Raw genomic sequence first — 23,678 nt, forward strand, 5'->3', positions numbered from 1 at the left:
ATGTTATGGGTACAGTATATTATGGAAACTTTGCAACAGACCCAAGTCTCACAGCAGAAGGAGCTCACACTAACGATTGTCAAATGCTTTAGATTTGTCTGCATGTCCATATTTGATCCTGAACATGATCTTTATGTGCACAAAGTGGCTACATTTGCAGCTGCATGAATTTAAAGAAGTCTAACCCCAGAAGATTTACCTGTTTGCCCAGACAGTTGGCATCTTTGAGCAGGTTGTACACTCTGTGGGCTTTCTCTCTCTGCTGTGCGACCTGTGAATCCTGGCCAGGCAAGGCAAAGTACGGCAGGATGTTGACCATGATCTTGGGGAAACAGTTGGCCAATAACTCTTTCCAGTCCTTCTCAAGACACCGGCCGATAGACTTGACCTGCTCAAAGTCATCCAGGAAGACAAGGTGGGGGATCAACACCTGGTAAGAAGAGCTTTAAAGGAAGACAAGACAACAGGGATGTTGGATTTTAATACCATCAAACCTTCCTTTGCTGGGTTTTACTTCATGTTAGATCATTGCATACTGGTGAAAACAACATCAAATGGAGTTGTGACCTGAAATTCAAATAATAGCAGTGGTTTATATGCTCACTTATAGAAATCTTTGACTGTGTCGTGGTCTAGAAGGGTGTAGGGGAAAGATCCAAGAGTGTAGCGATCGTCAGACTCTCTCTGCGCGAGCCACTCAGCTACTAAGTAGTACAGGTGAGAACTGACAAATGTTTTCACGCTCCTGTAGCCAAGCACTCTGGATACACTGCACAACATCTGTGACGAAAGGAAATAAAGAGTTCATCTCTGTAGTTTGTTGTTTTAAAGGGTTGATTAGTTGTTATACAGTACAATGATGCATACAAGCTGGCTCTAGTATCAGATTATTGATGCAAAGTAAACTTCTCTTGTCAAGCAGCTTGAAGGATGCTGAGAGACGTTACAAAAATCTTGCACACACTATTTTTCATTCATTCGCAGTTTTTTCGAAATTCTATTTTTGTTCCATTTCCACAATGCACAGGACCTTTAAACTGTTACCTTTTTGATGAGCTGCTCCTCTATATTGTTCTCCTTGTAGGACTGGAAGAGGGCAAACAGAGACTGTTTTTCACAGACTGGGCTACAACACAACACAACAGACAAGCTCTTCAACAGGGTGGCCTTGCGGTTAAACGACTCGTCCCGCCGGTCCTCCGAAGAGATGCTTTTCTGTTTATGATCACACAGGCACGACAGGCATTAGGAAAGGCAAACAGAGAGGTGGAAAACACACACCATAACAAACTATTCCTAATTTATGACAACACATAATGGACTTACTGGGAGCTTCATTCCCTCCTGAGCCTTCAGGTAAATGTTCTCAAAAGCGGCCTGCTGGTGTTTAAGCAGCAGCATCTTCCTCTTGTCTGGACTCTCTGGTCTCATCTCCACAAACAACCTTGAGACACAGGAGAATAATGTTGATAATCAGATCTATGATTTACCACATTTAGATGTAACATTTATAGTGTTATGTACAATCTATAAACTATAAAATGTATCCTGACACATTATCAGCCCCTGGCTAAAGCGTACCTCTCCACTGACAGGGCTACCAGCATGCGGACTTGGTGGTGGGCATCTGCAAGGTGAGAAGGAAGGATGACAGACACTGGACTATCTTCCTCTCTGATACTTAAGGCTGCCCACTTACAACACGGGTCTGCCTGTCAGAGGGCAGAGAAAAAACACAAAAAGAGATTTAATATATTGACATATTTTCTTTTGATCAAGTAAATCCCCTTCAACCCAAGTGGGTGAGAGAGTCAATCACAAGTGGGGTCTATGTCAACTCTGATCTTAGAAAGTCTAACTTTAAACCAGTGCAGATGGTGTACAATTTTAAACTGAATAACAGCCTGTCTAAGATGAATGGAAGACGAGATGATTCCCTGTATTAGTTTGTGCACAGTCTCAACCGTGATTGGTTCATTTAAATCAGTCTCCCTTTTATTTTTGAGGAGGTCCAAAGGCATCTACTTGTGAGAATACAGTATTTTGTATATTGTACATTGTATATTATATTATACAGTTCATTTTACAACTAATTTGAAATCAGAAATGGAGACCAGCAGACAAGTTATTGGACATGAGGGAAAACATTTGAGAACTTTGAGAAAACAAAATTACGAAGCTGCAACAATTGATAAAAAATGTGATTTGGGAATATGATATTTTTGTACCAACTGTTCAGAGTCAATACACAGTTCAGACAATGAGACCATACTCATACTCTCTGCTGGACCACCTATCAAAGGCCTCATCAATTAATGATTTTTTTGCAATTGGTGTAGCCTGAGAAAATCTATTGATATTAAACTTTGAGCGACCACATGATTCAGTTAAATAAGCTATTACAAGGTGTCCGGCTTATGTCATTCATTCCAAATTAGATTTAAAAAAAAAAAGAAATGCTATATTTGTACTGCAAATACATACAACACTTCAGCAACAGTATTCCCTAAAACTCTGCGAGAGCTCACCTCCAGCAAGGCAACCAGGCATCTCACTAAAGCACCTCGTACAGCTGCCATGCATTTCCCCGTTTGGCTCAGGATACTGAAACACAGCAAAGTGATTGAGTTAGTACTAGAAGGGATTTTTAACTCAAGGACTGAATGCAGACAATGACTTCATTTTAGTAACATATATTTCACAGACCAATACTGCATCTTTTCATGTTGTAATAAATATGCCACTAACCAGAATCCAGACACCACTTGCAGCAGAGAACCCTGAACGTGTTTCATCTCCTCTGGCATGTGGTGGGTCTTTCCAAGGCTCATGATGGAGGGTAACAAACCTAGAAGTACAGCAGCACAGATCTCTTGGTCCTGACGGTACAGAGAACAGAGGTCCCTGTAAAAGCAGCACAACAAAATACATCAAAACAGTTTTATTTTACTGTATAAAAACAGAAATTGATGCAATATGAAAGAAAATCGCTCATTAGTGTCACAGAAAGATTTTCCCTACGCTAGAGGCTGAAGCAGTGAATCAAATTCCTCCGGAGAGAGCGAGTCCTCAGCAGGAAGCTTCTTCAACAGGACAAGATACTGGAAGAGAACCGGTTGTTAGTGTTCATCAGCTCAACCGTCATTGCCACTGCACCCATGACTCTGCGCTGCTGCTGCTACCCACCATGTTGATGTGCAGGGCTTTGTTGAAGTCCATCTGCTTCACCAGCAGCAGCAGCCTGCGCCGCGCCTCCTGCGGTTTGAAAAGCAGACCGTGGACGGGCTGGATGGAGCCGCACTCACACAGGAACTCCAAGACCGCAAGGAGAGCCAGGTCCTGTTGGGCCAGATGATCGTCCGCTAACAGACTTTTTGCACCTAAGGGACAACAGAACCATGATTCTTTAATCTATGATCCACTGACAGGAAGATCAGCAACTTCAGCTAAAAGAATGTAAACACGATGTAAACAATCCATCATACACTTTCATTCTTCAACTTCCTCTGTTTGATGCACTATGGCTGTAATCTCTGTGATGTAGCACATATGTTTTCTAAAGAGCCACTGTGAGGCTTACTGCGGGGGGGCTCCCGCTGTCACACTGCATGTTACCGGCTAATGCAAAATGGATGGAGATGAGGCAGAATGAAGTCTACAGTCCCTATGCTGCATATGACGGCACCTGTCACTTAAAACGGCCACACTATTCATTTTGCATAATCTTAAACCTTAAACCTGATGTAGGCAGATTCTTTTTTTAATCTTATTTAAAAAACAGACTTTGGCCAACCACAGGTGTTTCTAATGGCTCTGGACCGAGAGGTGAGAGGTAGAGGTCTCACTCTGCTTCAAATGATGGCGTTTTGCAGCTATACTTAAATATTCTAATCCCACGAAAAGGCAAGTGGCCCCTTCTTACCTGGCCCACAGGAAGTGTCATTGTTGTCGCCCTTCTGTCTGTGGGTCCCATTGGTGCTACTGTGGGACCCTTCGCCCTCATCAAACAAGTCAATGTCGTCCCCTTGTTGAGTTCTGGTCACGTCCAAGTCATCATCCATGTGATCATCCTCATCCACAACACTGACTCTCTTAGGAACGCTGATTAACTGAAGACATGAGGTAGTGAGAATAATTCAGCGCGTCAGATTTCTTTTTAAACTGTTAAACATTTTGATTCTGCTATGTGCTATCACTAACCAAATGTTTGCAGATCTCAGCCAGTTCACTGAGGAGACTGGCTGGCAGAGTCATAATGAACAGACTGGAGGAGTTTGGACACACATCATCCTGCAGAAGAAAAGGTTTACTCCAAAAAAAGGCAACATTTTGAATATGTGTGCAAACACTACAAAGGATTGTTGGCCTGGTGGCTGGATTGTCCATAAATGTATTAGATTAATCTTTTGCGTTATTACTACTATAATAACTATTATTACTTACTACTGTATTATTATTTTGCATACTATCATGAAGGCCTTTGTCACCTTGTTTCTTCTGCTTGCTGACTGCGTGCAGAGCTTCATGACGGATCTCAGTGTGCTCATGGTTCCTTCCTCCGTCATCTTCACTTTCACACTAGAAACAAAACCGCTGAAGTCCTGGGCCAGGGTCTGGTAACACAAACACACCCTAAATTCTACTGCGCTTTTACGTTTCACGCGTTTTTAGATGTTGAAGAGACTGAGATGATGAATTTACTGTGATGCATGAATGATACCTTTGCTTTAGTGAAGAGCGGCGAGCGGCATGCCTCCTCCACAGTCAGAAACCCAGTGGAGACGTAGCCTGCTAGAACGCCAGTCAGCAGACTGAAGCAGCGCACCAGACACTCTGGAGGAGTGGACTGAGTCTGCGGTAGAGTCAGAATAAATACCAGTTTGTCACTGCGACGACTACACAGACAATAAAAACACACAAGCATTAAAATTCTACTCACATCAGGAGAGTAGGAGTTGAGAAGGTTGTCAGCCACACAAAGCAATGATTGCTCCAACTTGATTCTGAGGCAGGGCACGGCAGCAAACTGGCCGTCAGTTAAAGCCTTCGTCACTGACTCGCCAGTCTCTCGCACCGATGAGGGCAGAGAATTGAAGCTGAACTGCAAGTAAAGCCTCTCGATCTCTTCCAGGTTGTCTTTGGCATTGGAGGAAGTTTGTTCTTGAAGAAAGGCGCTTTTTTAAAAAAAGTGATTGAAAGCTGAATTATTTCAGTTTTAAAATGTTGACTGGCACATGTACTGTATTGTTAAGGAAGTCAGTGCGTCAACATGTCAGTGGTTTTAGTGCTCTGTACACTCAGTGTTAGGGACCAGGATCATTCCCCTCACCTTTCTACTCCTTTAGTACCCAGCAGAAACTTCAGGCCACTTCTTGTGTCTTTCAAGGTCAGGGAGACCAGGATGTTCGCTATTAGACTGTGAGGAAAGTCTCTGCACACAAGATCATACAGAAGGTTAACTTTACAGTCCTTTATCTTAAAATCAATAGATGCATCTTAACAAAGAGATTTTCAAATTCATGTTACTTGGGTGCTTTTATGGTCTGAAAGCAGACAGCCACAAGATATCACAATTTACAGCCTTAAAGGTGCTCGACTCAAAATACTGGTGGGAAAAGTGGGCTGGGATTGCATCCGCACGGCTCTCACCCCAAAACATGAAATAACGTTTTTTTCTCAGCCACATGCACTCACCACACACGCACTAACATGGCCAGACGGCCTATATAACAACAAACAACAGAGATGCTCTGATTACAACACACACAGGAGAGTTAATTCATTTAAGAGATTGTTAATGTTGGGGACAGGGTATAGTGAAAAGAGAGAAAGGCAGCCTTTTCAAACAGATAAATCCACAGTTAACATGGAGACACAACACAGCGCCAACCTGCAGATGATGGGGTGAGGTCTGGAGCTGTCCTCCATCTCATCGCTCTGATCAGACATCAGCAGCCAGGCTATGAAGGTCTCCTTCAGGTTAGATGACGCAGATCCCTCTGTGACACCCACATGGTCCCAGCATGAGCTTGAGAAGAAGCTTTTCGGGGTTGAACACTTTAGCAGGGCCTGGGCGAGACAGAGAGCAGCGCCCCTGTGGATAGGGTTAAAGAAAGAGCCTCTTAATGCAAATACAAAAACACACAAACTTTATCATAATGAAGTATTCAGTATTAACAAGTTAAAAGTTACACATGATGGAGACTCACCGAGACGGTTTACACGCTGACCCAGAGAAGAGCTTCCAGAACTCTCTGTCCATATTGATCAGCCCTCCGTGGACAATAGAGCTCAGCAGCTCCAGACTGAGGGTCTCTGTCTGGGGTGAGCTGACCCCTCTCAGTGCCAGGACCCACACCCGACCCCACAGCCGGGTCAGCTCCGTCTTGTGGACTTGGGCCCTTTCCGGGTAGCGGGCCTGGCACAGGGCCACCTCCCTCAGACAGCGCAGCACGTACGACCCCCTCTCTCCTCTCCGCTGCTCCGCCAGGAGCTGGTACAACACTGACAGCAGCGGGACCAGCTCTTTGCTGGGCACCATGGACGGGTACTTAGAGGTGAGCACTGCAGCGATCTGCAGCCTGAGAGGAGAAAAAAGGAATTTTGTTTTTTGCATTTCAACCCTTTTTATTATATAGGACAGACAGGAAATGAGGTGAGAGAGAGGGGGGGGGGGAAGACATGTAGCAAAGGGCCGCCTCTACATGCGCCTGCTCTAACCACTGAGCCCCCGGCCGCCCTAAAAGAGGAATATCTTTACATAATTCTTGATCTTGAATGGGTACGATCGCAGAAACAACAGGCTACTTTGTGTTTTTCTACCACAAAAACAACTTAATTAAGCGTCCTCACTCATAACTAACTTGTTTACCTTTAAATGTTAATATAATACATTAATGTCATAATATTATTTGTATTTTGATTTTCATACCATGGTATGACATCAAAGTCATTAAGCTGAGGCTGCAGATGGTCCCGGAGGACCTCCCAGCCCAGTTCGATGCGCCGTCGCTTGCTGGCTGCTCCATGGGTGGGACTGCCCATGTGGGTGGCTCTGAGGGATGACTGGGTGACCTCCAAGATATGGGTGTCATTGTCATCACTGAACAGCTACATGCAGGAAACACAGGATGGCGAAAAGACAGGCGTAGAGCATTTTATATAAGCTAAATTGGCTTTTTAATTACACCAAATTGTGATTATTTGTATTCATGCTTGAACTTGATCTGTATTACCTGATGACAGATGTCAGCCGTGAGCTCAATGAGATTGTCTTTGACAGCTATGTGTCGTGTCCCTGTGACGTACTTCCCTCTGCTGCCTATATGGCTAATTTCTCTGATTAAGTCGTCATACAGGTTGTACAGCAGAGCCCGCCACTTGGTCCAGTCCTCAGCATAAGCACCTAAAAAATGAGAGAGGGGACAACTAATTACTGCGGTTAAAACATTTTAGTTCACAACCTACAAATCAAGGAAAAGTTTAGCTACTGGTTTTCAATAACTTCATGGTAGATAATGGAATTTGCATTGATATTGGTAATAATCTTTAGTCACTTTTATTGTATCTTAATTTTTTGTCCCAGTTACGTTATTATAACTCAATTACACATTGATCTTGAAATCCTTCCTTGGTGGTACGATTTGAACTTTAAGTTACTCTAATTTCTTTCTTCAATGCTTTGAACAGTCAAATTAGTGGAACTGTACATGGAGCAATAGGGAACCAACATTAAAGCCTGTCTACCATACAAGGACAACCACTGGAAACAACAAATGTTTTTAAAAAAAGGCAAAGATCACTCCACCTGTATCCTGCGTCTTGGCTCCTTTGGGATGGTGAACACAAATCTGCAGGTAAAAGAACTCCACAATCTCCTCTTTGAGAGCCGCACTGGGCCTCATATCTGCCCAGACGCGCAGTATCGAAGGCAGAATCTCCTCTCCCAGGTGACACACCCTCATCCGACAGTTCATGGCCGCGGATCTCAAGAAGATGTTGAGAGCGGAGACGAGGTGCTCCAATACAGTCAGGTGTTTCTCCTGCCTACAGTACATAAGGATAGTTTTTCAAGATAGCAACAATAGCATTCATTGAACTTATGAGATCCAGTCGAATTTAAAAAGTTGGTAAAAGTCTTCACCTGGCATTTAGCAGTGCTTTGGAGAAGAAGCTGAAGAGAGAGTTGTTGAATCCGTCGGACTGCATGCAGCAGCCCAGCACCACAGTGTGGATCACTCTGCTCACCAAAACACGGTTGATGGACTTGGATGAAGTGTTGAACAAGTCGCAGTACAAGTCGAAAAGATCTAAGGAGCACAAATATAAAACCAAGAGAAATCAGTAAAGTGATTTGGCAAGATGGTATTACAATATCAGACACAAGTAATAACGCGGTGTAATGCAAAATAAAAACAAGATGAATGTGGATGAAATTTTGCACATAAAATATATGATATTTAAATGAATATCCCACTGACTGTGCCACTGCTGTGGAGGGATGTCACACCAGTACTTGCGGACAGAGAGGATGTCCTTTACGAGGAGGCTGCTATAATCTTCTCCATAGGCTGAACAGCTGTATGAATTCTGCAGGATGTCCGTCACATGTTTCAGCATCTCACTGCACTTTAGACGAGGCCCGCCTGCAGAAAAAGACAGACATGCTTTAACTGCAGTCTCAACAATATGTACAACTGCTCAGAAATGTTGCTACTTTCTAAGATATTATATGTGCAGTGGAACAAAACATCCCTTAATGTAATACGGCATTTCACCTTTACTGTATTGTATTGCATTGTAACACACTACTGGATCTCACGAAGACAGGATCCTTACGTTTGTTTGCATAGCGAATGAAGTATTTAATCAAGCTGCACATTTCTGCCATCTTCTTCTGCCGTGTGGCCAGTGTCGTTGCCGTGACGTTGGATTTACTTGATTGCATGCTTTCTGTCTCCCTCTGGACATAACGCTGCAGAAATCTGTCATGAAGGGGGGAAAACAGAATAGAAAGAGCTTATTTATGAAGGCCGTTGCCTTTGACAGATGACTGAACCTAATAAAGCCAGAAGTCTTTCCTAAGAACGTGGAAACAGATACAATTATAAATATAGAAACCCATCATTGTGAGTGATGCAAAGAAATGAAAGTGAAACTCAACAAGACAGAAACAAACTAGGCCTGCTGAATTCGGAAAGCAAGGTACAAAAAAACCCAGGGTTACAGGCTCCAGTAAAATCACATAAAAGCAAGACTACTACTAATTAACTTCATATGCATTGCATGTATAAAGAAGCAAATCCAGATTACCTGAATACAGCGTCCCACGTGAGTTGCTTGGAGCCTTTAGCTTTAGTTCCAGAGGCACGATCCAACTCCTGCACGACGTCTGGATTTCGAAGGAGTCGTCTGAAGCGTTCGGCTTCTTTCTGGAGACAGGAGGAGAGGACACGACAGTCACAAGTGTAGGATTTATACTGTACTTGCTGCTTAAACTTGGCTATAGTGAGACTGATGAAGGCTTGGTGCAGTAAAATCTATTTAATTTCTTTAAATGCAGTTGAATTATTATTTGGGCCATATTATCTCAAATGACCTGTTTAATGAAAAACATATCTATAGGCAGCGGAGGAAGCTGCATGCTCAAGTCAAGTCAAGTCAAGAGATCTTTATTGTCCCCGGAGGGCAATTTGCGGTGCAGCCAACAACATGGGTGACATGGAACAATGACACGGGAAAACAATTAACATCAATTCAACAACAAACAAACAAACAAAGTGCTCCAGCGCTGTGTCGGAAGTTTAGCATGTGTTCTGTATCTGTGAGGTAATGTACACCTTTGTATACTGCCCAGTTGTGGTGTAAAAAAAAAGGCTGCATTAGAAAAATCACAGTGGCTAATAACGACAGCATGAGGCTGCGGCTGTCAAGAAGCTCCAGTCCATGCCTTATGTTTGTCAGTGTCGGGGTACCTACCTGCGATGCTGTTTTACGCAACTTGATGTATGGATTTATGTGAGGGCTTCTGAGTCAGAAAATGACTTAGTTGCTGTTCTGGCAAACCCTTTACAAGTTCTGTCAGCAGTGGTCAGGGGCCCCTAGGCTACTGTTTGTTTGGGCCCCCACTTATTATTAATCATGCTTTATCAGAAAAAACCCTGCTAGAACAGAAGAACAGTCCGCAACCTTGAGATATCCTGTCAATTTAGGAATTTTCTAATAGATCTTGGTCCCGTTGTTCTTTCGGTCGCTGTGCTTTTCCTTTTCGTTCCACTATCACATTTCCTTTCTGACACTTCGCCGCTGTACTGTCTATTAACGGTGAGTGACGTATCATTTGACAACAAAACTGACCTTATGAACCCGGCCACACGATGGCAGCTTTTTATTTATTTATTTTTTATGTTTCTAAGGACCCCATAGGAGGCAAGTTTTTTTTTTCCCAGTGAGGTCAATTCAAAAAATGTAAAATATGCTGGCCAATCCAGGGCCCCTGGGCTGCAACCTGTGCATTAATCCGCCTTTGTCTGTCAGATATTTCTCCAAACTGTGTGTCTGTATGTTAGACACTGAAAATGGTGGGAGGTTTTGTATTTTGTTTTGTTTTTTACTGTGATATGGATCCACTGGGTCTGAAATAAAGGAAACTAACTAAACTGATATGCAGGCTTTACCTTTCTCTCTGTAACTTTATCATTATCCAGCCCCCTGCAGCAGCTCAGGAGATCATTCAGAGCCAGACTCATTGTGCTTCACAGTGGATCAGGGCGCAGATTTCATCAATGTAGAGCAGACTTTTCCACCTGCAAGACAGGACGTTGGTGTTGGTCCACATTATATACAATGACTTCTCCAAAGCACTCCTGGCAAACTATTCGCATTGAATCAAAATTGAATTTTAAAATCAAACTACCGACCCTTTATCATAACACAGCAAATAAACCACTCTATATGCAGCCTGGCCTTGTGGATGAGCTACTTACACGACACTTGAAGACTAGCTTTGAATTTCACACACCATTCAAAACACTCTCGGTCTGTTCACTGACCTCTAATGGTTGTATTGAGTGTAGATGCGGAGCTGTCAGACATACAAGTGTGGCTGTTAAATGAGGGTTGCATGAGTAGTAGTCTGCGACTGTTGTGCTCCTGACAACTTTGCCATGTTAACGTGCTTAAACACCGCGAGATGCTCGCACAACACAGGCAGAGCCCACACAGGAACTTCCCGCCCCAGCATCAGCAGCGCAGAGACCGCATCACTTCCTGGGTCATGTTAGACCGGCGTGTGTCCGGTAGAGAGGCAAAATATGTCATCACAAAAACAAAACAACAGTTATTTGTCAACTTACTTATTCTACAAGGAAAATGCCATATCCTTAAAACTTAACTATACAAATATCGGCCAGATTTTGTTCCCTTCAAAATTGAATTTTAAAATTATTTTGAGTTTATCCAAATTATTAACAGTAAAAAATGTACTTATACTGTTGATATGTTGCAGGTTTTTTTTTAAGTAATTGTAATAATATAGCCCACCTTTTAATTTCATTTCTTTGTATGTATTTATGATTTGATTTACTGTATTATGTTATTTCATCATAGTTTAAGGATTTGATATTCATTGAAATGAGAATTGATTGATATATATAAAGAGAGTGAGTATGGTAACAAAAGGTGAGCGCACATTGTCATAAATTGTTTTCTGTGGGCGCTGTTTGACCTATTGTGAATTGTGACTATTATAATATATATTTTTAATGTAGTATTTTATTGTTTAGCTATAGCTTTATATATATATATATATATATATATATATATATAAATATATATATATATATATATATATATAGAGAGAGAGAGAGAGAGAGAGAGAGAGAGAAATAAAAAAGAAAAAAATAATATACAAATCAATAACATTGTGGCCAACGTTAAAACAATCGTATTGTTAGTCATTGCTAGGCAACGGCCTTGGCCCGTGTTAACTTCCTGACAGTTTATGTCATTGTCATGAACTGCAACAGGAAATTAACTGGGACACATTAAGAGTGTTTATGTTTTAAAGGTATTAACGTGCTAAAGATCATATAAGGCAACCTGTAGGCTGAAGTGTAACGCTGAGGTTTCGGATCTGGACTACAACTCCCGACATTCCCATCGTCAGAGTTTTATTTTATTTTAGACTTCCGGGTTAGGTGCTTGAGTTCCCCGCCTTTTGAGTCGGCAGGACGTCGCTTTCACAATAAACTAAAGAGGTTATATTTAGTTTGACGGTTTATAACGGATTTCTGAGCGTTTTCCCTGAACATGGAGCTCGTCAGTTAACTCTTCACTCTTTATATCCACCAACAGGCAGCCATGTTGCTGCTGCCGTCCGACGTCGCCCGGCTTGTTTTGGGTGAGTCTGGTGTTGTCTGACGAGGCAAAGCTGTAGCTGCAGCAGTTAGCCAACAATGACACAATAAATGTTAACAGCCGTTGGCCGTTAGCTAGCCAACAGTCAACGATAAACATGCATGTATTTGGGGTGACTATGAGCTTTCCTGTGCGTGTCTTACTGGATGTTGTTGGTAAAAACACCAGACACAGGAACCGGCTGTCACCAAGATGAACACTTAATACCCATAGTGTCAGGAACAATCCCAGTAAAGCAACCTGTAACATCAGTAATGCCATATGTATTAACTTGCAGCACCTTGGCACTATTACAATGTTTACACTGTCATTGTCCTGTGTTTTCAAATGTTGATGTTTACCTTAGTTCATTTTTGCAATCCTTGTTTTAACTGTATTTCTATTTCTATGTATGTATGTAAATTGAGTGACAAAAAGCCAGAGTCAAATTCCATGTACTTACTTACTTGCTATTATTATTATTATTACCTGGCCATTAAAGCTGATTCTGATCCTAAATGTCCTTCCCCAGGATACCTCCAGGAAGAGGGACTGTCTGCTACAAGCCAAGCCTTCATCCACGAGTGTCCAAACCTGAAAGAGTATGCCGAACACAGCACAGAAGACGGGACCATTCCTGCGTGTGTGTTTGTAAGTGTGTCCTTTGTCTTTGATAGATAGGCCCTCTCTCAAACTATTAGGTGAATGACGTTTACAGGGTTCATTCGGGTGCTGGGAATCCTCAAAAACACTTGAATATTCATATGGTGTTTACAGTGTTTGAATAAAGCTGAATAAAACTTTTGACAATTAACAGATTATCAAAACAGTTGCTGATTATATTTCTGTCGATCTGTTAGCTCAATAATTGTTGACTGCTCTGACGGCAAGTCTATTTACAGACATGAAATGTTTCTTCTAATTTGCTGTCCTGTAGAAAGCTGTCTTGAAACATAATTTTTGTTGTTAATAGCACAATAGCATCTAATTTATGGGGATGAACAAAAACAAAAATAAATATACTGAAGAAGCTATTTATTGTATACAAATATAGAGTTTGACACAGTTGTTAGGTGCTGGAAAAGCATGAAAATGCACCTTGAAATGCTTGAACCGTGCTTGAATTTGACTTTGGAAAAGGTGTAGTAACCCTGCATCTAAATCACTGCAACTGTCTGTAAATATTTGTTTGTTCTCCCCACACAGTCTGTCTTTGGGAAAGGCCTAACAACCATCTTAAATGAGTATATGGCTGCCAAAACAAAAGGTGAGCTTATTTTGCAGTGTTCCTATTTGATATATATCTTTATATTTATGTCTCATGCTTGTATTGTTGATCATTTTTCCCTTTTATCTTCAACAGAGTCGTGTCATGAGGTACCTGCCATGATGACTTCGTTGTGGAAAAAGCTGGATTTTACCCTCAACCAGATCAAGTAATGAGCCTCAAGTTTCATTATTTAAGTCACTGCAACTATTTTAAGTTTAACTGGCCACAACATTAAATCTCAAGCGTTTTTTTATTCAAAGCTGACATTGAGTTGGATCTGCATCGCTAATATTTCTCCATTTTGCTTTTGTATCTTTCCTTAGGTCGTTGCAGAATTCCCCCGCTCTATCAGCAAGTCAAAGAAGTAAGTCTGTGATTCAGTTTTCCCTTCATTTATTGTTTGCGCTCATTAGAAGTCTTTGCAGACAAAAGGTGCATTACTGCTTCATTAATGTATTTAATATTGTACATTTTAACTCTGCCATCAAGATTTTTGTATTTCTGCCTTTCAAATATTTTTGTGTGGGTGTGCAGTTGAAAGTGTCATGTAATTGTAGATTGTGTTAGGATGATGTTTTTACAGCATGAGCACCTGTACGTATTGGAAAATCTAACTGAAATATGGCTTCTGTAATCAGGAGCTAATGGTGAATTCAGTGCAGTTTATTACAGTGTTGAATACTGCAGCCTTCAACACAACAGTTTGACTTCTGTGTTTGGACGTAGGGCTTTTATTTATCAGCCTTTGTTCATTGCAGTACGTTCACGCATTGGAGTGGCAAACATGGCTAGACAGCGGGTCTTGGCTGTAACTTCAGGTGGCGGCGTCGTGTGTTCATCAGTTTCTGAAACAAGCTCCATCCTCAGCCCTGCGCACATCTCCCACAGCATGCTCGGCCACTCCACTCCTATGAGCTACACGGCCACGCACACCCGACCAGTTAGCTGCAGTGGCACAAACCAGCATGATGTCAGCCGATTACTAAATACGCCCAGTGAGTAAAAACGCAAAACGTGCAGTATATGTTTTTTGTTATGTATTGTCGTTGAGTTGGCAGGTTAGAAGGTTGTGCTGTTTTGTTTCCATATCTCTTGAATTTAATCTAAATACAAGTATTAACTTTTATTTTACATTCTCAGCAGTGGTGGTCATTTCCCTATGTTGATTTAATACACTAGAGATGTTTTATACAAACGTAATCTTGAATTTTAATGATATATTGAAAAAGTTTCCCATAGCTTCATTTTGTGACGGTTAGTGGAAGATTAAGCAAAGCTCTATTAGATCCACAAATTCAGTCAAGCAATCTGAGAAAAATGTGTTTGTATGGCGTGTCCATTACAGGGGATTCACCTGTGCAGATAATTGTTTCAGACCATCGACTAAATCAAGACCCAATGTCTCCTGGACGACGGAAATGGTAAGGATGATTGTTATTGCAGTTAAGGTTAACAACTGGTTAATGAGAGAGCGTTAAAGACAAACCCGTCCTGCTAACCAGCCTTTTTCACAGAAGACATTTTGACATGTCATCACAGTAAAAAAAGAACCCAATGGTGTAAATAACAAAATGAATGATGGCTGAATTCCAGCTTCAGTTTCAGGATCTTTTTATTTCTTGTGCATGTTGGCTCACTGTCACGATTTACTGGGACAGACGTTATTAGTCACCTGTGCGTTTCCTACTATGACAAGTCAAAATGTCTGCTGTAAAAGAATAACTACAGAAGACTTGATATTTGAATCAGTGCATCTGTATGACTGTGTCATTCTGTTTAAGTGTTCAGGTTAAGGTTACGTTTACGTTATTTGCACCTGTAGGTAAATTTGTTGCACAGTTAAAAAATGCAGGGCATCCATGGCTCAGCTTCAGACACCACAGACGACATACAATGGGGCGATAAATAAAACACAATAATAAAGTACATTACATTAATTACAACAATAAAATGTGTGCCTTGGTTTAGACCTTATTCACAGCAGATATTTTACATGTTTGCAGGGAGAGCACAGGTGTTGCTAATAACATTTAGCGATAGCTCTGCTCCCTTCAGGTGAGCCAGAATCCATGATAAAAAAACTGGAACTTGTTCATCATTAATGTTTTATGTTAAATCTTGAGTTTTTCCTGTTATGATGAGTCAAAATGTCAACTGTGAGAAATGTTGATTGGCTCATTTGGTTCAGTCTTTAGCTTGTGGGGCTTTTTAAAGTGCTCATATTGTTTTGTCCATGCCTTTTGCATGTTGGCAGCCACATCTATAATATTTTCTGCTGCCTTCAGGGACACCCCCAGGAAGAGAGGTGGTGCTCAGAGTGCCATGGCTGTCGGTATCGCCAGTGCAGAACCCCAACCTGACGAGGCCGTCGATGAAAACTTTCCTGTAAGTAGATCTCTGACACTGAGAAATTTGATCAAACGAGAGGCGTTTTCACTCATACAATGATCTTTGTACATCTTGTGTAGAAAATTAAGGCTAAATTACCCCTGTGGATTGTAACCTTTTAAGGAGAATGACAGGAGAATGCTCTGACACTGAGCAATAAGTCTTTAACATGGTATTGAATGTGTCCCAGCATCTCTGGGACAGGTCTCAACACTTCTTGAATCTAATCTTTGTATGATGCAGTGAGTTCAGGGGTGGAAAGGGTAAAAGGAACTGTTGTCTGTCAGACCTGAAAAATGTGGGTGGCAAAATAATTCAACATTATCTCTCTGTGTTTTTAGAAGCTATAATATTTAAAAAATGTGGTCTCAACACATGCTAATCTCCACAGCAACTTGTGATACAAAATGCACGTGACAAGATATTGGGGGACAGGTCGTTACAAGAGAAGCTCGCTGAAAACATCAACAAAATCCTCGCCAAGTAAGTGTTGAGTTTGAACGCTGCTTTGCCTCACTTTTCACGATTTATGATTTTGTCTGTGGCTATCAGACTTGTGAAATGACTGCAACTATGTTATAACATGGCTGTACTAATTTCTTCTCTGTTTAATCTCTATCAGTGAGCCAACACCCCCAATATCTAGGGCCCCTTCAAGTACATTGGAGGAAGACCCGTCTATAGATGAAATCCTGGGATTACAGGTGCTGAAAAACGATAAATACTTGTATCATAACAGTACAATTTCTAAATTTCCTCAAACATTTACAGTGATCACTCCATCAAACAGTGCTTATTTTCCTGTGATTCGTTACATTATTTCCTGACGTATATCTTCTGGTACAGGGGGAAATCCACATGAGTGACGATGCCATCCATGACATTTTGGAGCAAACAGAGTCTGACCCAGCTTTTCACGCCCTCTATGAGCTCTTCGATTATAGTAACTATGACCGACTGCTTTTTTTGTTGTGCAGAGTATTTACCAATCACTTCCTTCGAAGTCTTCGATAAAGCACAAAGGAAAGCCATTGCATTTCATATGACACATTTCTAATGTGTATGTGCAGACAAAACCAGATTCACTGATGGCAATCAAGGGGCTGGAGAGATCAGCAGTAGTCCAGAAGAGAGCGACACTGCTGCATCATCATCTACAGTCGAACCCTTTCCGGCTGATCCAGGTATATTTTTTTTTTTGCAATCTAATACTGTAGTAGGCTTTTAGAAAGTGATAACACAGATGTCACCTTAGGTTATTGTCTGCCTCACTCAGGTCAAGGCAGGTTTGTTTAAATCAATGTTTTTAAGAGTGGGAACCCTTCATGTTGTCCCTTGAAAACACTGCGGATACAGTCAGATTTACAACTTATTTTGTAAAGGCAGAAGGAGGGTGAAAGGGGTGTTATGCTTGAACAGAACTAGTTCTTACAATATGTTGTCAGTCCATGACCCGTGTACGTTTTTCAAAGTTGAGGTGTTTTTGTTTCTGTCACTTTGGATTCAAACCAATCAATTAATGTCAAAAATCAATCGCTTTTTCCAGTTTAAACATCTTTCCATGAGAGGTATGTGTGTATGCCTGCAGTTATCCCCATGCAGGTATCATTTTTGCTAACATCTCAATATAGATAAGCACTCCGCTTCCTCCTTGTCTGTGTTGTTGTTGACAACAGAACAAGAGCAGGACAAACTCACAAGCTTCACAAGAGTTTGCTGGCTCGGAAAAGTTTGATAATGACTGCAGCAGTTGGCCAGCTAAAATAAAAAGTGCTATACCACTGTTGAAGACAGAGCTGTATAAAATACACGGATGGGAACAAATTAATAGTCAAATATTTTTATTGTTATTGTTTTTCAGGCACTACACACAGAGATACTACTGCTGCTGCTTCCGATACAACCCCTGTGACAGTGAAGATGAAAGCTGGACAAGAGCGCAAGACCAGAAAGACCACTGCTCCCACCTTGTTAAAGAAAGCAGTTCTTGGCCCCAGCAGCAGATCATCCAGAATTGAAAACAGTACAGCCAGATTGTTAGTGACTCATGGGGGGAACAGAGGTGTCTGCGCTGCTGCAGTGGAACCAAACAACAAAGAAAAAGCTTCACCCTTCAATAACAGTATTTTTGTAACACCAATGGATATTGATCAACCGTTGAATACTCCTCCCCCTCCTCCAGACAGTATGACCACTCTGGAGCCTGCCTCAAAGGAAAGCACCTCCATCACAATTACCCCCAGTACATCAGACATTCTTCCCTCTACTGTATTTGCTGTGCAGGAAGAGACCTCTAATGTCAACAAAAATCAAGAGCATAAACAAGGATCTCAAGAGCAACCTGCTACAGCCCCCTCTGCTTTTCTTTTTCCCTCACAAGTTGAACTAAACATCACCCCAACGCCGACTTCTCACCTACCTCATATGCCACTTTCAAGCAGTGGAAAAGACACTCAACCACAGTCTACTCTCTCCGAAACACCTCAATCTGCCACTTGCATTTCTCCTTCTAGCAGCGCCACAATTACAGCTGTGCCTGCCTCGCCTTCATCAGTGTCCACTGTTGCACCTTTTACAGCAATGCCTGGCTCATCCACATCTACCTCTAACTCTGCTACGCTTACAGTTACACCTTTCTCATCCTTAGCTCCAGTTGGAGCAGCATCTGATCCTCCAACCAACCGCAACATCCCGACAAAGACTACAGCTGATACCAATAATATAGTTTCTTTGAACATCATCATCAGCGATAACCAGGATGAGAATTCCTCCAGTGGCACACCCTTGAATCAGGCCATTTCTAGCATTTCCGTAGACAAGATACCAACCATCTATCTTTCCTCACCGGCTAAACCTGGCACACCAAAGACCAACTTTGATGAGGTGGCACAGGCAGTTAGTGGCCTAAAAAGCTATGAGGCACATGCTAGTCCTCTCAGATGTAAGACTGGGGCTCTAGTCGCATCCCCATTAACAGGGACATCACAGGCCCAACAAAACTTTATAATTCAACTACCCCTGGACACCACTAACCCTGCCACTGCAAGCTATTTCCTTGTGACTGAACCCCCGACTACTGATGCTCAAACCAGACTGTTACTGTCTGCTGGTGTCTCAAAAGGACAGCCTATTCCTGCCAACCAGTACGGGGGGAACACACCAACTCACTCACGAGGCTACTCCACCGGTAAGAGACAACACTCTTCCCCTTAAGGGACTTGACAAACAATAGATAATGCCGCTCGTCCACAATAACCCATAGGTTGCAGTGTGTGCAAAGTAACAGAAAACATTAAAACTTTTGAGGAAGGTTCCCCTTCAGGAAAAACTGTGGCTCAGCAAAGTTAATTTGGACTCTTGTTTTTATGTTTTAGACTTCCCTCCCTAAGCTGACATGTACAGTTAAGCACAGTGTTGATCAAATGTCCATCATTTAATGTGTATTTTCCCTGGTGCAGGGGAGAAGCCATGTTTTGTTTATCTTTGTTGATCATTGCCTTCCGTCTGTCAAGCCCATTACTTTTTCTTTCTTTTTTCTTTTGATGCAGGGCCAACACTCATCTTGCCATCACCTGCTAAGCCCATGATGCTTCCTGTTTCTGTTATGGGGCAGCATTCTTTGGGAAAGGTTCAGATGGTGTCCAATCAGGTAACATTTTATCTGCAGTTTGTAAGTTGGGGGTATTTCCTTCCTCACCAGAATAATAACATGATACCCTCCAACCTTTCATCTAGCATTCTTCCCCTTGGAGGAAGTTTCTTTGTCCAACACTTTGTTGAGACAGACAGACACAAAGACAGACAAACTGACCTTTATTGTCATTGCATTTTATACAACTAAACTCTGTTGAAGCAAACCGGTTTGCAACATAGAAAAACAAGATATAAAATATATACAAATACATCCGTTTACACAGACGCCCAATCACGTCTCACCCATACCAAGGTACCGTATCTTGAGAGCTAATATGCAGATTTCCATGATTTACTATGAACATGCTGCCCAATCATAGCGCTGTTATTTTGGACAAATTTGCTTTTCTTTCTTCTTTCTTCAGCTCCCCTTTAGCTTCCACAGCTGTGGTCTTTAATCTTCCTGGGGTCCACATAAAATCTAATAAAAACAATACACAGACATATAAACATACATACAGTACAAAAACCTATCAACATCACAAAAGTCAGAAACACTGTATATACAACCCTTCAATACATTGTACAAACATCATTAAACTCTCAGAAAAAGTGTATGTTGCAGGAGAAAAGTGAGTTTTAAAACTGACAATATGCAATATATGATAATTTTACAGGTTTATAGTGCAGCAAGCATGGAGAGTCATTCCTGTTCCCTCAGCATCTGTTTCAGTGATTTTTTTTTTAGCGCCACTCTCAGATTTAATTGTCCCTGAAGTAAACATGATGTCGAAACCAAGCAATTAGGAAGTTTGGTCTCCAAAATAATAAATTCAGATGTTGCCCGCTGACCCATAAGTGCCTTTTCTCAGGCCAAAATGTCAAAGTAATAAAACATTAATTAACCTTTTTCCTCAGGACAAAGACTGCATCAACTGTACAGTTCCACTTCTGGTACGGCTCGTACAATAGCAAAACTGTTATGACGCTCCTTGGTCCATCCAACAGTTAATAACTGTGTAGTGTGTATGTGGTTAAATGAACATTGTTGCATCAAGAGGTTTTAGACTTTATGCAATATCCAGAACAATAAAACGTATCAATATTGTTATATTTGCAGCTTGTTGCCATAGCAAACCCAGTACCGGTACAGCAGTCAGAAACTGTCATGCTAACGTCCCCCACAATGGCAATCAAACAGTCTACACCTGCCGGTAAGTTACAAGTTAACTTGGAGCCGTAAATAATGGTTGAAAATGACCTAATATCCTTTTACTTTATGTTGCCAAATGATGTCTTCTGCGTTTCTCTGCTTAATGTTTAAATGACTTACTTCTCTCACCTTATTTTTCTGAAATCCAGGCACTGAGCAACACCTGGTTGATAAGTTGGCTGAAAACTCAGGCCAGCAGGATACAGCAAAGGGTCCTAGACACAGGAGAATTTTATGTTTTGACTCTTCTGCTGAAATTCAACCACAAACTACTAATACAACAAGTACACCCAAACCTCCATCTGCAAATAAATCTCCATCACGATCTGTCCAGCAAACTGAGAAGGATAATACACAGTTGGTGACTCGATCAAAACCTACTATCTTGGGCGGCAACAAGCCCAAGAGGAGGATAGTGACTGTCAGATGCTCAGCAGATCCCCAGACTGGAGCAGGCTTCATGAAGGAGATGGAGACGTCTGTGTCTCCAGAACAGCCCAAGAAAGATCCTCATAGGAAAAGCTCTCGCAAACAGGATCATAGCATTCTTGACCAAGAGTCTCCGAGTGCAAGTACCAGCAGGGTTGATGCCTCACACCCTGAGAAAAAGTCAGAATCACAAAGAAGATCAGAATCTATTGACGGGAAACACAGTCATGATAAGGATGGCAATGGAGCAAAAGCTAAGGATTCTCATATTTCTCAGTCATTGTCCTCTGATTCTGCACTGAAATCGGAAACTAGAAATGAGAAAGAGGCCAGCAGCAGGAAAGAACCTGCAGAAAAGACTCCAGGTAAATCACATGAAGGGCGTACAGAAAAGAGGACTCCAAGGACTAACAAGGAGAACGAAATGAAGGGTAGCTTGCAAGAGCAGTCAACACCTTCATCCTCAACATTGAGAGACTTTACACCCCCACCTGTCACCCAGCCTGCATCAAATCCTCAGTCCAAGGCTACAAAAGCACCCTCAAAGACCAGCTCTCTCGCAAAACAGGCTGCTGAGATGCTGCAGGACATCCAGGGGCTTAACTCTTCTTCCACCCCAGTCAAGATGCCTGGAGCGGGCAGTTCTGACCATAGTCTTCCCCGGACCCCTGGGACTGGCCGTAACCAGGAGTCCGCTGACCGTCTCAGGACTCCTTCCCGACAGAAGAAAGGTAAAGATGCAGAGGGGACTCCCAAGCATCTAATGCCTCCCAACACCCCGGATGTCCCCACCTGCAGCCCAGCCAGTGAGGCTGGCAGTGAAAACAGCATAAACATGGCTGCTCACACACTCATGATCCTTTCACGTGCGGCCATCGCCAGAACAGGCACTCCACTGAAGGACAGTTTGCGTCAGGAGGAAGTAGGAGAAAAATCGCCTACAAGCTCAAAGAGCTCTAAGAAACGCAAACAGTCTTCCCCCACAGCCAGCCCGCCTGCAAAAAAGAACTCAAAACAATCTCCCAGCAAAAAAACAGACCGGGTGAGTTCAAAACAAGAATTTTCCTTTAAGTAGGCATATGTTTAAAATATATTGTGATGTTAAATCAGTTTTGTAGACAAGTTGTCCTTAAGTACTACTCTGTTTTCAGATGTAGTTAAGTTAATGTCGGACTGTAACTAACGACCTAACTGGGTACAGATCATTTTGTTGATACATCGTTTGGTCTATTAATTGTCAGGTAACAAGGGAAAATGTTACAATTTCGTAAAGCCCAACGTGACATCTTACAATTGTTGCTTAAACCTCAAATATGACAATGGAAAGCTGCAAGCGGAGGAATGGAATTAGGCAACTGTTGTTTTTACTCTGGGGCCACCATCAGGCCAATCTGTTTATTTTTTGCCCCATTCGTGAATAACTGTTGTCTCTCTATTTTGCATCCATCCAACCAAAGGTGCAGATTTCCTTTCAACATTGATGGGGACACATATTAAGCAGGAGGAAATATGCAAATCAAATATCTATATTTAATATGACTTGAAGCAACCTATTCTATTTTGACTTTATTCTAAAAATCTCAGATTATTATATTTTCTTCTGACAGTGGCCCTAATACTTCCCTGCCCGTCCTTCCCTTGTTGATCAGAAATTGTGGTGATTTCACCAGATGAACTGCCTGATGCATATTTTTCATGTAATTCTAACTTTGGGTTTAAATCTGCAGGAAAGGAAGAAACTTGCAGATTGCTTTCCCCATGACTTGGATGTGGATAAATTCCTGTCCTCGCTTCACTATGACGAGTGAAACTGAAAACACCAACAGGAAGGGACTCGTGTATCTCTACCTGCTTAGGTTACTATCCAGGAATAGAACAAGCCATCTGCTAAACCAGTGCCTATGGTTCCGACCTTGCCCAAGACCTTATAAGCTGTAATGTCTCCCTCAGCCAATGAAGGATTTGACTTTGATTAGTTTCTAGTGTGTGTCAAATGATGTTAGATACAGCAGCAGTAGGGCAACCATGGCACTTTGTTGTTTTGGTTTTTTTATCCTAATGCTCACCTATATTTAATTATGTTTGTTTTGTACTACAACACACATTTAGTTTTGGGGAATTCGACATGCGTGCGTGTTGATAATGGTTAATCAAATCATTTTCTTGGTCAATATTTGACCCGAGTTTGATAAATCAAGCTAACACTCACTGTAAAAATATGTTTTGGAATATCTCTAGTAATTTTAGTGACACTGAATGAAGATCTGTCATTGATTTTAGTTGTTCATGTTCAGAAAGGTCTATGATTGCGAAATGCAAAAGCAATGTGAAGATTATCAAATGGCTGAA

At 41.7% G+C, this 23,678-nt stretch overlaps 2 protein-coding genes across 2 annotated transcripts in view; one reads left to right on the forward strand and one right to left on the reverse strand.

Moving 5' to 3' along the window:
• atm (ATM serine/threonine kinase) overlaps nucleotides 1–11,146 on the reverse strand; it is a 35,455-nt gene extending 24,309 nt beyond the window's left edge. The window contains exons 1-26 of the mRNA XM_083914540.1: nucleotides 11,052–11,146; nucleotides 10,677–10,805; nucleotides 9,313–9,431; nucleotides 8,839–8,984; nucleotides 8,481–8,645; nucleotides 8,144–8,309; nucleotides 7,808–8,046; nucleotides 7,236–7,405; nucleotides 6,932–7,110; nucleotides 6,210–6,581; nucleotides 5,891–6,094; nucleotides 5,330–5,431; nucleotides 4,940–5,174; nucleotides 4,721–4,852; nucleotides 4,488–4,613; nucleotides 4,201–4,290; nucleotides 3,923–4,109; nucleotides 3,187–3,380; nucleotides 3,022–3,101; nucleotides 2,749–2,904; nucleotides 2,529–2,604; nucleotides 1,582–1,712; nucleotides 1,327–1,444; nucleotides 1,045–1,215; nucleotides 605–780; nucleotides 200–443 (exon numbers count right to left, since the gene is read on the reverse strand). Of these exons, the coding sequence (XP_083770666.1) occupies nucleotides 200–443; nucleotides 605–780; nucleotides 1,045–1,215; nucleotides 1,327–1,444; nucleotides 1,582–1,712; nucleotides 2,529–2,604; nucleotides 2,749–2,904; nucleotides 3,022–3,101; nucleotides 3,187–3,380; nucleotides 3,923–4,109; nucleotides 4,201–4,290; nucleotides 4,488–4,613; nucleotides 4,721–4,852; nucleotides 4,940–5,174; nucleotides 5,330–5,431; nucleotides 5,891–6,094; nucleotides 6,210–6,581; nucleotides 6,932–7,110; nucleotides 7,236–7,405; nucleotides 7,808–8,046; nucleotides 8,144–8,309; nucleotides 8,481–8,645; nucleotides 8,839–8,984; nucleotides 9,313–9,431; nucleotides 10,677–10,748 (4,050 nt within the window). The 5' untranslated portion in view covers nucleotides 10,749–10,805; nucleotides 11,052–11,146. The remainder of the gene's footprint in view (nucleotides 1–199; nucleotides 444–604; nucleotides 781–1,044; nucleotides 1,216–1,326; nucleotides 1,445–1,581; nucleotides 1,713–2,528; nucleotides 2,605–2,748; nucleotides 2,905–3,021; nucleotides 3,102–3,186; nucleotides 3,381–3,922; nucleotides 4,110–4,200; nucleotides 4,291–4,487; nucleotides 4,614–4,720; nucleotides 4,853–4,939; nucleotides 5,175–5,329; nucleotides 5,432–5,890; nucleotides 6,095–6,209; nucleotides 6,582–6,931; nucleotides 7,111–7,235; nucleotides 7,406–7,807; nucleotides 8,047–8,143; nucleotides 8,310–8,480; nucleotides 8,646–8,838; nucleotides 8,985–9,312; nucleotides 9,432–10,676; nucleotides 10,806–11,051) is intronic.
• A 1,117-nt stretch (nucleotides 11,147–12,263) lies between these two features.
• npat (nuclear protein, ataxia-telangiectasia locus) lies at nucleotides 12,264–23,568 on the forward strand. The gene is made up of 17 exons (XM_083914370.1): nucleotides 12,264–12,400; nucleotides 12,929–13,047; nucleotides 13,603–13,663; nucleotides 13,760–13,832; nucleotides 13,990–14,030; nucleotides 14,425–14,661; nucleotides 15,012–15,087; nucleotides 15,952–16,051; nucleotides 16,446–16,537; nucleotides 16,677–16,758; nucleotides 16,901–16,997; nucleotides 17,125–17,238; nucleotides 17,916–19,241; nucleotides 19,603–19,703; nucleotides 20,808–20,901; nucleotides 21,050–22,371; nucleotides 23,057–23,568. Exons 1-17 carry the CDS (start codon nucleotides 12,361–12,363, stop codon nucleotides 23,135–23,137), a joined length of 4,056 nt encoding a protein of 1,351 aa, XP_083770496.1. The 5' UTR covers nucleotides 12,264–12,360; the 3' UTR covers nucleotides 23,138–23,568.
• Nucleotides 23,569–23,678: the final 110 nt, after the last annotated feature.

This window comes from Echiichthys vipera, assembly GCF_963691815.1.
Source record: "Echiichthys vipera genome assembly, chromosome: 5".
NCBI classification, from domain to species: Eukaryota; Metazoa; Chordata; class Actinopteri; order Perciformes; family Trachinidae; genus Echiichthys; species Echiichthys vipera.